This window comes from Syngnathus scovelli, chromosome 15 (genome assembly GCF_024217435.2).
Source record: "Syngnathus scovelli strain Florida chromosome 15, RoL_Ssco_1.2, whole genome shotgun sequence".
Classification (NCBI taxonomy): domain Eukaryota; kingdom Metazoa; phylum Chordata; class Actinopteri; order Syngnathiformes; family Syngnathidae; genus Syngnathus; species Syngnathus scovelli.
The window spans coordinates 8,819,968-8,834,036 of record NC_090861.1 but is presented as its reverse complement, the minus strand read 5'-3'; the positions used below and the strand labels follow the sequence as shown (position 1 = coordinate 8,834,036).

General features: G+C 41.6%; 1 protein-coding gene across 9 annotated transcripts in view; it reads right to left on the bottom strand.

Moving 5' to 3' along the window:
• LOC125982155 (RNA-binding protein Musashi homolog 2) overlaps positions 1 to 14,069 on the bottom strand; it is a 207,076-nt gene that overhangs the window by 3,990 nt on the left and 189,017 nt on the right. The window contains exons 14-15 of one of the 9 annotated variants that reach the window (XM_049742441.2): positions 6,210 to 6,281; positions 1,001 to 5,494 (exon numbers count right to left, since the gene is read on the bottom strand). The exons of 5 other annotated variants lie outside the window; for them this stretch is intronic. In XM_049742441.2, coding sequence (XP_049598398.1) covers positions 6,240 to 6,281 — 42 coding nt within the window. In that variant the 3' untranslated portion in view covers positions 1,001 to 5,494; positions 6,210 to 6,239. Of the gene's footprint in view, positions 1 to 1,000; positions 5,495 to 6,209; positions 6,282 to 14,069 lie in introns of those variants that run through there. 3 more of the 9 variants (XM_049742442.2, XM_049742440.2, XM_049742439.2) reach the window with 3 other exon arrangements.

Below are 14,069 nucleotides of genomic sequence, written 5' to 3'. Positions count from 1 at the left end.
CCACTTTTAATTGGCCCTTAATTAAAAGCAGCCAGAGCGTAAAGGTCAACCAGCTAGGATGGCCAAAGAATACACTGTTCCTGACAGCGCATGTTATTGACTCCATTCTGATTTTAATAATTGCACATTAATGTCTTCAGATGGCAGCAAAGCACTATTTTGGTTGAAGTATAACTCCTTAGCTCACTTTAGCATAGTTCCTTGACAAAGGCCCCGAGCTGAAGGGGCCCCCGAGAAACAGCGGACATGGCAACATGTCAAGGATCACCCTCATGAGACCCCTTATTAGCTCATACTGTCTGCTGGTTTGTAGGGGGACTAGGAGAGACGGCTAATACTGGACCATATCAATGACTTAACTGTAACCAAGTGTGTGTGTGTGTGTGTGTGGGGGGGGGGGGGTGATGTTCCTTCTGGCCTCCAGGGGGTCTAGAAATGCCTCCGCTTGGCTGATCGATCAGCTTGTCAGGATGACTGATGGCGTTAGCATATTGCACATCTTTAAAAGTGATATATTGCGTCTACATGAGAGGGAATGTAATGTGAATAATGATGATAAACTTTGAATTGGAATGACTGAATTTCAACCTTTATTAACTTCAACTCATGTGTGCGGCCTCGCGTTGATTCATCCTCTTATTTCGTCTACAGCTATTTCGTCAGTGAACCTTAGCTGATATTGATGCTCGCGCGCAATGCTGCTGATGAGAAAAACAACCAGCGGTTGATTGGCTTCTTTTCCTGAGTGCATACCTAGCACCGAGTAAGGCCACTAGGGGGAAGCAGAACTACGCAGCATCACTTATTTGCCTTTTAAAGCAGTTTGGGACTGCGCTCACAATAACTTTTATTAATATTACGCCTTTCAACGCTATTTAATTCTGTGAATAGACGTAATGTGTATGAGTAATTCAGTGTGGTTTCAAACATTAATTCTAATGATCCGTGGCAAATTTACAGGAGCTATTTAAAACAAAACAAAACAAAACAAAACGAAAAGTAATATAACAATTCAGTTTATTGTATTTATTTTCCAGACAGACATCAATTTTTGGACCACATTAGAGGATGGAAACCTTTCACAGACATTTTTTTTGTCAATATTATTATTTGAAAATACAAATATAAAATTAGACTTTCCACATTTGATATGTGAGAGACCCCCATCCATCCATCCATCCATCCATCCATCCATCCATCCATCCATCCATCCATCCATCCATCCATCCATCCATCCATCCATCCATCCATCCATCCATCCATCCATCCATCCATCCATCCATCCATCCATCCATCCATCCATCCATCCATCCATCCATCCATCCATCCATCCATCCATCCATCCATCCATCCATCCATCCATCCATCCATCCATCCATCCATCCATCCATCCATCCATCCATCCATCCATCATTATTTTCCATATATTTTACAACGGGGCTTTAGCAAGCCTATATGGTAACCTGAAAGATGCTTTCAGATCAGGTCAGTCGGGTCTGTCTGTCCGTCTCTCGCCATAAAAAGTCGGTTAACGGAATAAAAAAAAAAAAAAAAGGGGGGGCAAGTGTTAGGAATGGATCAAGAGCAATGCAAAAAAACATCCCACGTCCTACGATGCATCTGGGATGGTCTCCAACTATGGCATAATGACTGAATGGGACGGTCCTATATATATGTCTATTGCATGGGAGGTGGTGATGCTTTCAACTGGAAATTGACTAACTGCTTTTCTTTTCTGCCACCTTGAAAGCTTCCGTGTTGATTGTGAATAAATGTGTTAATAAGTCCAAAAAAGAAGACAAATAACATTGTGGCCACTGTGACAGCCCACTCTTATATAAGATAGCTTAGAAATCAGGACGGCTTTGTCTAGCTTTTTCTGGGATGGCAATGATGGAGAACATTCAAGAGCGAAATTGAGTGGACACGTAGCTGCTGCTGCGTGTCCAGCAGACAAGATGACAGAAAAGTCAGCACTAAGTGAAGTGTGGCCATTGCCTAGCACTTGCCTCGAGATTCAAGTTTCAATGGATACGGTAGTACACAAACGTCAACACCTTCCAGGTGGACTTTTTTTTAATCTCTCTTTTTTGATATTTTTTTTTCTTAAACCAAGTCCCCCTCCCCTCTCCCTGTACGGAGAAGCTAAGTCGACTAAAATGAGTAACATTCATCAGCTGCAAAGCGCTGTCAGTTTGCGATCAAATGAAATGAGCGCCACACAACCATGCTACCTTAAAGTCCAAGCTACTGCATCACAACACTACAGAGGCCATTGGTGGCAAAGAAAGTTCAAGTTTTTGTTCTGTTCAGGTGGCTTCGTTCTTACGTGGTGCTAATAATATTTCTTTTCAAAGCAAAACTATTTGGCGATATATAAACTAAGGCGAAGGAACACTTTTTTTTTTACCCTGTTGGATAGAAGGCGAAATAGCACAGAGGTGTTAAGTCTTGATTTTGTTCGTTATTATAATCGCTCTATCTCTTTTTTAAATGAATGTTTCACATGTTTAAAGTTAACATGAATGCTTGTGATAGCATCAATTCTGGTAGGAAAACACCATCTCCTTCATTATCTCTATCATGGGAAAAAAAAAAAAACAGTAGTAACGGTTGAGTGGTTAAATACTCGGGCCTATGTTTCCATTCTATTCCAATTAATTCATTTGAAATGAAATCTTTGCATGAATCAGCCTTGACATAACATACAAAGTAGAAATGACTGACTACCATTTGAATGTCTGCACGATGATAGCAGGTGTCCCTCTGGCAAAGCAAAGCAAAGCAAAGAATACACGTTTTGCATATCTAGCGTTAGCATTTAAGGTAGTATGGCACACCCCTTTAAAAAACATTCAAGGGTGGGATATCCAAATAATGCCTTGCGTACACTTCCACCTCCCAGCAAGTGTTTCTCTCTATCTGCGTCCATCCACGAGAGCTTTGGTTCACTGAAACCACACGAAAGATGACGCCAACAGAAGAAAGAGTAGAAGAACTAAAAGGTCCAAGTGTGAAGACGAACATGGTCGCCGAGAGAAAGGTCTCGTGTATATCTTGACTGGTCCTACGTCTACCACAGTCACTACATCTATCATCTTACTGAGTTCTATAGAGAACATCTACTTGTACTTAGAGGAGGAGGCCGAGGAAGGGAACAGGAGGGAGGAGAGGTAGAGCGGAGGGAGAACAACAATGAAGCACTAGACTGGGAGCAAAGACAGCACTGCGTTCACAAGTTATTTCTTTACACACCCATGAAATACATGAATGAGGAACAAAAGATCTTCCGAGGATGGAAAGAGAGAAAAAACAATGGATGCACAGTACATTTTAATAGTATAGTACAATTATTCATATAGAAACCACAACAAAATTGAACTAGAAATCAGCAAAGAAGCATCTTTGTTTTCTTTGTTCTTTTTTTTTTTTGTCGTTTTGTATTTTCTTTTACATTGTGAACATTACAATTTTTTTCCTCCTTTAAATTATTACTTGATCGCAACTCCATCCCATTGACTTTAAAAGTATCCAGCATATTTCTTAACCTGGTTGTTTGGAAATGCAACATCGACAAAATAAAAACATTACATAATCATTATGGAGCAGAATGCACACCTTCCGCTCTGCCGGATGACCTTGAAATAGCTGACGACACTCCCGGAGCGCAACATTATTATTATTATTATTATCATTGAAATGTTTATGGTTTGATAGTGAATAATTCAGTGTGTGACCCAGAATAAATACGTTCAGATGAGTCATGGGTCTAATAAAAGCAAAGCAAAGGTCAAACATGTCAACTATTTAGCGAGCTGTTAAGTCACCTGGCAATTCAAAGGGGTGTGTCTATTTCAGAATACACGAATCCAAGAATCCTTCATGCTAATTCCAAAGCACAGGGCTGGCCGCCTTTTCAAAAGCCAACATGTACATGTGCAAATAGGAAATGGCCTGTACTTCACTACTCACAGTGCAATGATTTCGTCTTCTTGCTCGCTCTCCCTTTCTTTTTTTTTTTCTTTAAATATATTTATTTAAGTCATTCAGTGTTTTCATTTACGTGACAATAAATTAAACCTGCCTGGAAATCCACAACAGAATTCACAAGGCTGAGGTATGGTACCAAAATCCTTTCCTAATTCATTCCAAAAAACTAAAAACGAAGCGGGCTCGTTCGCGGAGCCCATACATTATTCCCAAAAGAATTTGGGAAGAAGCAGGATGATACAAACAAGAAAAAACTGAGAAGAGTACAAAAGTGTCCGCATATGCACAAAATGCAATCTAAAAGTACAGTGTGCTTTGGATTCAAATCTTTTTTTTTTTCTTCCTCTCCTCATCTTAACACCTTAACAAAAGATACCAATTCGGATCTTTTTTTGTTGTATTTCTTCTTTTTTTTTTTAAACTTCATAAAACTTGACTGACTGAACATACCACTTGTATTTATGCTGGTTTGACACTTTGTAAAACAATTCAGCTTTGACTATTTACAGAGAACAACAAGTGTGTGTTGATCTCAGGGTTGTCACCGTCTTTCAGCAGGGAAAAAAGTATTCTTATCATAATAATAATAATAACAATCAGAATCATAAGTGTTTACAACTTTTTCTTCTATTCACACGCTATAACATGTTCTTTGACACACCATCACAAAAATATGCTATTCTTTCACTGAGTTGGTTATATGCAGTGACTGGAATAATATGTACAGCTACATTTCTTTTTCGCAAGTTTGAATTCACAATGTTGTTATATGAAATTTGTTATAGCATATATATATATATATATATATATATATATATATATATATATATATATTTATTTATATAATATTTATATATTTCTAAACAACAAAAACAACACTTATAAAAAAAGGACCATAAAAATATTGGAGTCCTCTTTGTATTGCCCAAAAACAGGTCATCATGGTTAACAATGAGACATCACAAGAAACAAAAGCGCTACTAAGATTTATTACTTTGATACCCTCGTATCCGATTTGCGCAGAAATTGATTTTTTTCAAATCTAGTAAAAATTTGCACAGCGAGTCTTGTTTTTGTGTATGTGTGTGAGTTGAGCCTGAATGCTTCATTTCTCCTTCAGGCTACCAAAGATGAAGACATTACAAGTGGATTTTTTTTTCTTTTACGCCACGTCGCCCGCACTTTCAAAAGCAGAAAAAGAGAACAGAAAATGACACAAAAGTCGTGTGGAACTAAACTGACAGAGCAACCCAAGCACAAGAAAGAGGCGGGTGAAAGAGATGTGAAACTTCAAACCAAACCAGGCGCTGACGTTATAGAAGGTTTGGAATATAGTACAGCAGTTGTTCTTTTTCAGAGATGACTGAACAGTTTCTTTTCTTCGTTATATGGTTACCACTTGTTTGCTCGTTTTGCCTGTCCGCTGTGTCTCAGTAGCGCCACCTGCACACAAAGCCAATTAGAAACTTGGTCCCGTCTTTCCTAGGCCGCCAGACAAAATCTGCTGGAGAAAGGAGAGCACGGCGAGAGCGGCAGTCAATATGGTGCCGACGCGTGACGAAGAAAAAGGCATGGAAGCAAATTGAATGACCATGCTGACAGTCTACAGGCCTTCATGCAGGATGACGTGTGCACATGCAGCAAATACTATACTCAAGCAGACATTAATTGTACGTAGTTTGAAGATTGCTTATTAGTCTATTTTGGTGATGGAAGGCCAAGGTGAGATGAAGGCTCTGTCGTTGAAAAGCAGAGCTGAGATTCAAAAACTGCTTACAAAAATGCTCACAATGGGATGAAGAAAGTAAGCTGGCAGAGCTGCAGTGCAGTGTGAGTGTCTGACTCATGAAGCCACACGGTCAACCTCTAACAAAAAACAAAATAAAACAAAACAAAATAATAAAATAAAATATTACAAAAGAATACTTTCTTTTGAGACACTATAAGTTTTATATTGTAGATTTAGTCAATTTAAATTAAATGTAAACTAAAACCAGGCTGAAACAATTTAGGTGACTCAAGTCAAAACATTTTTGGTAAACTTGCTGTCAAAATGAAAACGGCTTCAAAGTGAACTGAAGTGTACAACTTGGTGCCATTGTGGCCGCTGAGTCATGCTCAGGCTTGACTTGCAGTTCTGCTCTGTGGAGGACGACTGATGCGACGGATGTGTAGTGTGGAGAAGACTGATAAAATGCACAGGAAATAAAATGCAATACCTCTGATGAGATGGCAAGCAGGCCACCTGTTCAATGGTATCCATTTGTAAAAGCTGTCGCAATCAAGGGGCCCTAAAAATGTACAGTTAGTGTGCTGGTCAGTATGCATTTCAAGGAAACAAAAGTGAGTCATTTGAGACCTTCAAGTTTTCATACTATACTATATTATTATGATTATGATATTGGCAGAAGTAGATACTCTCTCAAATCAAGCACATTCCAATAACACCATCTCATACATTACGTAAAGATACTTCTTGTCGATACAAAAACACACACGACGAATGATTGGATATGAGTGCATGGCGAGATCATAAACGTCCCAAAATGAGATCCCAGTGCCGCTCGGCTAATCAGGCTAGCGTCAGAGTGGCAGCTGACAGGTTGGTGGAAATCACAAGCAAAGAAAGAAGCGGCCCTTGCAGCTGTGATTAGCTGCTGTTATCGCCTCAATCAGCTAATTGCGTTCTAATTGTCTTGCATATAAAAACTGTTAAAATCATTACGGCTTCTTTGCAGGCGCTATTTTGATAGAGGCTAAAGGGATTAATAAAAGCAGCGGAGCGTGACTCTGAAGTCGTGTGCAACGCTGATGACGAGACTCCATCAGCGTTCTGCTTTGCCGCCTGATTGTGACGAGATGATTTAATAACACTGGCATATTGGGATAATCCGCCAGGGAGGCTGGAATCTTGACTTCCGTTGTGTTTGCTAACAGAAATGCTAAAAGGCACAATATGTAATAATGCGATGGTAGAATAACACCGGAATGGTACTGATTATTTTGAAATTAGTAGGATATCACCATTGCCATGGCAACCCAGGATCACCTACTCGATGGTTTGTAATATTGACGAATGACAACATCCGTGGTGCATAAACTTTTGTGAATGATCCATCCATCCCTTCTCTATACGGCTTGTCCTCAGTCTAACTTTCCTTCTTGAATGTTATAACTTGCAGGAACGGATAGCTAAGTGGCATACTCGCCAAACTTGTGATTGACTGGCGACTAGTCCAAGGAGTGTCCCACGTCTCGCCAGTCAGCTAGGAGAGGCTCCAGCTCACCCATGATCTGATGACCCACCCAATGTCTTTTTACAGCGGGCAGATGTATTTACCACAGTGGTTCCACAAGCCAGCCCCCCCCCCCCCCCCCCCCCCCCCCCCACGGCAAAAAAAATCAATGACCGTATTTCTGACTGTTGCTGCAAACAACCCTTCCAAAAAAACGCTAATTTTCAACATGCGTTAAATACACATTAGCCACTGAAGCAACAATCAGAAAATAATACAAACACTTCATTTCCGTTGGCTACTGGTAAATCTGCCTTGAAAAGCAGCCAGCCTGATCTTTCCTAACAAATATTTTGCTGATGCCACCTGATTATGACTGATAGCCAGTGGACTTAAACAATTAAAAAAGGTTTGTGTTTGTTTTAATGCAAATCAGGTTACACAAAGTAATGCATGCCATACATGCATGCCTCCACATTCTAGTTAGTGCAACTCAGTTGAATGTTGTATATGTACTATCAAGTTTGCTTCACTCTGTAGGATTAATGGGCTCTTCATTATGCCAACTCAATCCATATGCTCATTACTTTTTATTTCCACAAAGCACGTGTTATTTGCATAGCGTGTTCAGTTGAATTGTGCAGAACAGGGGTGCCCAATACGTCGATCGCGATCGACCGGTCGATCGCCTGGCCACTACTGGTCGATCGCGTGACATTAAAATGTTTTTGGTTTTTTTTTGCACTTGACGCGTGCGCAAACAACGGCGCTAACAACACAACACGCTAGCTCGCGAGTTCCCTCCAATTGTCAGAACCCTGTTTTTTCTCTTAAACTTAAGAAAGGGTATAAAAATGTGTGGGGCAGCTGGACATGGTAAAAAGCTAAAAAAAAAAAAAAAAAAGTATCACTTTCATAGGGAATGGGAGGAGGACTTTTTTTCACAATAACATATATATATATATATATATATATATATATATATATATATATATATATATATATATATATATATATACACATATATATATATAGTATATAGTATATATATATATATATATAGTATATACACACATATATTCCTTGTTTGGCACGCTCAAACATGGCGAATAAAAAACTCTTGAATCTTGAATATATATAGTATATAGTATATATATATAGTATATATATATATATATACATACATATATATATATATATACATACATACATATATACTATATATGTACATATAGTCTATCTATCTATCTATCTATCTATCTATCTATCTATCTATCTATCTATCTATCTATCTATCTATCTATCTATCTATCTATCTATCTATCTATCTATCTATCTATCTATCTATCTACATACACGTATATATACAAATACATATATATATATACATATACGTACATATATATACTATATATAAATATTCTTTTATATATATATATATATATATATATATATATATATATATATATATATATATATATATATATATATATATATATGTGTGTGTATATATGTGTGTATATATGTGTGTATATATGTATATGTGTGTCTGACTTCATAAGACCAAGTCGGGTTGTTGTGATGCGTCTAGTGTGTTGGTGGAGTGCCTAGTGCATGTCACATCTCACTGTCAACCCTCACAGCTGGCTAGCAATTTGCGAACGGGAGAGCCGAGTGCGTAAGTCTCTCCCTGCCAGTACATAGCCTCTCTAACAGCAAGCCCTATGTAGTGCCTCCACGCGGCGACCCACGGTAACTGGGTACAACACGGACCCAGGCGGAACTACAAGGGACTCGGAGGAGGTCTGGCCCCTAGACGTGCGGCACGCAGGCCCACCGGCGTGTGGACACGCCCTTGTACCCACGAACCAGCCCCCAAACTATGGGTTAAATAGTACCACTGCCCAGTGGGTTCCTCGGGAGAGGAATGGGCTAAGGGAGTCAACCCCTACAGAAAATCAATTTCCCCTTGGGTTAGGAAGGGAAAGCAGAAGGAAAACTCTGATTTCAAACCTCCGCTGCCTTGCGGCAACACCCGTTCATGGGAAAAGGCTTCGGGAGTCAACCCTGAGGAAAAATCCGGAGCTGGAGTCCCTAAGGCGGATCCTGTGTTGATTCAACCTCTTTCTGGCAACTCCTGCGGCTTCGCCGGCACTCAGACAGTATTGGCCTTGCCCTTCCCCTGGTGTGTCCAGCGGAGTGGAGTGGGGGAACCTGCTACATGGGCAACAGCTTGTTCTTCATAGAAACATGCCTAGGCTCTGCGCCCTGAAGAGTCCACTTCAGCATCGCATCACAGCGTTGGAACAAAAACGGAAAGCAGCAGATTTACCGGTTATAAGCCACCGCTCGATTGGCGAAGAGCGAGGAGCCAGGGGTTGCTTTCGACAGTGGGAGAGATCTTCGCGTTTCATTGGGCAGCTACCGCCCGCTTCAAGCTGGCCAGTCCCCAGCCAGTAAGGTGCTGCCTCGCCACGATCTACTTGCCCCACTGGTTGTGTGGGTCATAGGGGAAACCTGACAAGTAGCCCGACAAAGTCTTACACCAGGCCGAAAATGCAAACAAAACGGGAAAACTAAAGGAAAACCCCCCTCATACTAGAAAATTGGCACGTGGAATGTACAAACCTTAACCACTGGCCTTTCTGAAGACCTTCAAGCCATCAATGATGCCCGAAAGACCGCCGTTATCAACAACGAACTTCTGAGGTTACAGCTAGACATTGTTGCTCTTCAGGAAACAAGACTCCTCTCTTCTGGTTGCATCAGGGAGAAAGATTACACCTTTATCTGGCAAGGAAAACAGCCTGGTGAACCAAAAGAACACGGCGTGGGATTCGCCTATCGGAACAGCCTATCTGGTTCCATCTTGCCATGCGAGGGAACAGAGAGACTCCTGAAACTTCAGCTCCAAACATCAGGCGTGGTGAACTTTATCAGTGCCTACGCACCAACACTGCCGTCATCTCAAGAAGCCAAGGACAAGTTTTATGATGAGCTCAACAACACAATTCAGAGCATACCTCCCAACGAAAAGCTGCTCATCCTTGGAGATTTCAACGCCCGTGTTGGCCAGGACTACAACAGCTGGCCATCCTGTCTAGGACACTTCGGAATTGGCAAGATCAACGAAAATGGACAGAGATTATTGGAACTGTGCTGCCAACAAAACCTCTGCATCACCAACACACTTTTCAGCACCAAGACCCAGCACAAGGTTTCATGGAGGCACCCAAGATCAAAACACTGGCACCTGATCGACTTCGTGCTAACCAGACGAAACGATCTGTCTGACGTCAAGCTGACTCGAAGCTACCAGAGTGCTGACTGCGACACTGACCATTCCCTCGTATGCAGCAGAGTGAAGCTACAGCCGAGAAAAGTCCATCACTCGAAGAAAGTCGACAGAGCTCGCATCAACACCAATGGTACATCTGATCCTCGAAAAGTACAACTATTCGCAGCCGCAGTAGACAAAGCCCTTGAAGAGACCCCTGAGGGCAGCGCCTCCAAAAGATGGGAACACTTCAGAGATGCTGTCTACAACACCGCCATGCAAACATTCGGACGGAAAACAACAAAATCCACAGACTGGTTCGAGGCACACGAGCTAGTCCCTCTGATAGAACAAAAGAGGCAAGCCCTGAGACAATATAAATCCTCCCCCAACGACAAAAACCTGCAGACACTGAGAACAGCCCGCAGCAAAGTGCAAAAAGCTTGCAAAAGATGTGCCAATGATTACTGGAACCAACTTTGCATCAAGATTCAAACTGCAGCAGACACAGGAAACATCCGTGGCATGTATGAAGGAATAAAACTTGTCATTGGGCCAACGAAGAAAACCACTGCCCCACTGAAGTCAGCCCAAGGGGACATCATCACCGATAAAGGTCAGCAAATGGAGCGCTGGGCAGAGCACTACTCACAACTGTACAGCAGTGAGACAAACGTTAGCCAAGATGCTCTCGACTCAATTGAGGAACTGCCCATCATGAGGGAGCTAGACGAAAATCCCAGCCTGGAAGAAACAAAAAGCACGCTAGAAGACCTTGTGTCTGGCAAAGCACCAGGAAAAGATGGCATACCTCCAGAAGTTCTGAAATGCGCAAAGGGTACACTCATCCAACATCTTCACGAGATCCTCTCTTTGTGCTGGAAGGAAGGCGAAGTGCCACAGGACATGCGAGATGCAAACATAGTCACCCTATACAAGAACAAGGGTGATAGAAGTGACTGCAACAATTACCGCGGAATCTCACTCCTCAGCATTGTCGGCAAACTCTTCGCGCGCGTAGTGTTAAGAAGACTGTAGGTCCTGGCCGACAGAGTCTACCCAGAATCACAATGCGGATTCAGAGCGGAAAGATCCACCATAGATATGGTCTTCTCTGTGAGGCAACTACAAGAGAAATGCAGGGAACAAAGAAAACCACTTTACCTTGCCTTCATCGATCTAACCAAGGCCTTTGATCTCGTGAGCAGAAAAGGACTTTTCAACATTTTGGAAAAAATTGGCTGCCCCCCCACCATGCTGAGCATTGTCAAATCATTCCATGACAACATGCAAGGAACTATCATACACGACGGCAATGCATCCAAACCATTTGACATCAGCGGAGTAAAACAAGGATGTGTTCTGGCTCCAACCCTGTTCAGTATATTCTTCTCCGTCATGCTGAAGTTTGCATTTGGAAACGACACAGAAGGAATCTACTTATGAACTAGACACGACGGCAACCTCTTTAACATCACAAGACTAAAGGCCAAGACCAAAGTTCGAACCAGGTGCCTCCGAGAATTCTTGTTCGCTGATGACGCAGCTGTTGCAACCCACACAGAAGAGGAACTCCAGGCACTCATGTCTCGCTTCGCCTACGCCTGTGAACAATTCGGCCTAACCATCAGCCTAAAAAAGACACAAGCGATGGGCCAGGATGTTGTAACACCACCGGAAATCACAATCTCAAACCACACGCTGGAGTCCGTCCATGACTTTATCTACCTAGGCTCTACCATTTCAGACAAGGTGATTATTGACAAGGAACTCGCTCGGCGGATCGGCAAAGCTGCATCAACTTTTGCTCGGCTCACAGAAAGAGTCTGGTCCAACAACAACCTGACGAGAAACACCAGGGTTCAGGTCTACAAAGCTTGTGTCTTGAGCACCCTACTCTATGGCAGCAAAACCTGGACGCTCCATGCAAGACAAGAGAAGAAACTGAATGGCTTCCACCTTCGATGTCTACGTCGCATCCTCGGGATCACCTGGAAAGATCATGTAACCAACAACGCAGTGCTGGAGATGACCAAAATACCTTCCATGTTCTCCCTGCTCAAGCAGAGACGCCTGCGCTGGCTGGGCCACGTGACCCATATGGGCGAGGGAAGAATCCCCAAAGATCTCCTGTTCGGCGAATTGTCGTCTGGTTCGAGGCCAGTAGGACGACCCCAGCTGCGCTACAAGGACACCTGTAAACGCGATATGAAAGCCGCAGGCATCGGACTGAACACATGGCAAACTATCGCCCAAGACAGAAGCTATTGGAGACAGAAAACGAGAGAAGGTCTTGTCGCCTACGAAGACATCCTAAGGCAGCAGGCCAACGGCAAAAGACTGAGAAATAAAAATCAGCATTTTCAAGATTTCAATAACACCTCTGACCACCGCTGTGCAAGATGCGGCAGAAGCTGTGCCTCCCGGATCGGACTGTATAGCCACACGAAGCACTGCCGTGGAGTTACACCAACGGGCGCAAACCCATGATCTCCCGGGATCGACGGCTGCCTACGAATACATATATGTATATGTGTATACGTGTATTTATATATATATATATATATATATATATATATATATATATATATATATATATATATATATATATATACACATACATATAAAAATAATATATATATATATATATATATATATATATATATATATATATATATATATATATATATATATAGTATATAAAATTAATTATTCTTTTAGTGGGTAGATCTTTGTGACTTGGTCATTTCAAAAGTAGCTCAGAACATGCCCCAACAAGCTGAATGCCAGTCCAGCAGTTCAGTCATGCTTCACTATTCTAGGGCCATAAAATCCAGATGAAATATTCAGTGAGCTCCAAGAGAAGAGAAGCGCCAAGCAAACAAACAATTTGCTGAGCCAACCAGGTCCGGATAGGAGTGTAACAGGGGCCCCCTCACTGGGTTGAATAGCAGCAATAATGTAAGAGCCTTTTTAACACAGAAGTGATGACAGACTACTTTGTTATTAATTATCAAGGACAAGAAAATGCATTTTTTTTTATTTCTTAGGCTAAATATTGAATAGAAATTAAGATTACTGCTCTAAAAGTGGTTCTGCAGTTGGCTAATGAGCAGTCTTGGCTATACTCTGGCTCATCCAGTCAGTAGAGATAGGCCAGGGGTCCCCAACCCCCGGTCCGCGGACCGGTACAGGTCCGTGGGTCACTTGGTACTGGGCTGCCAAGCCGCACAGAAAACAAAAAACATTTTTTTTTTTTTATCGACGATCAATTAATTCAGGGTCAAGACAAATATAAAAAAATATAAAAAAACTAGAAAATGCAATTTCTGGAGAAATTGCGTGTGAATAACTTCTTGGGGAATGCTGCCGAATGATGTTGAAACGAGCTGAATTACTTGAGAAATGTAGAAAATAGAAGTGTAAAATGAAATTTTGGAGAATTTGTGGTGAATTTCAAATTTCAAAATGACGAACAGTTGAAAGTTGGAACAGGTTGAATCGAACGAAAAATGTAGAAATTAGAGTTGAAAAACGAAATTTTGGAGAATTTGGCGTAAATTTCA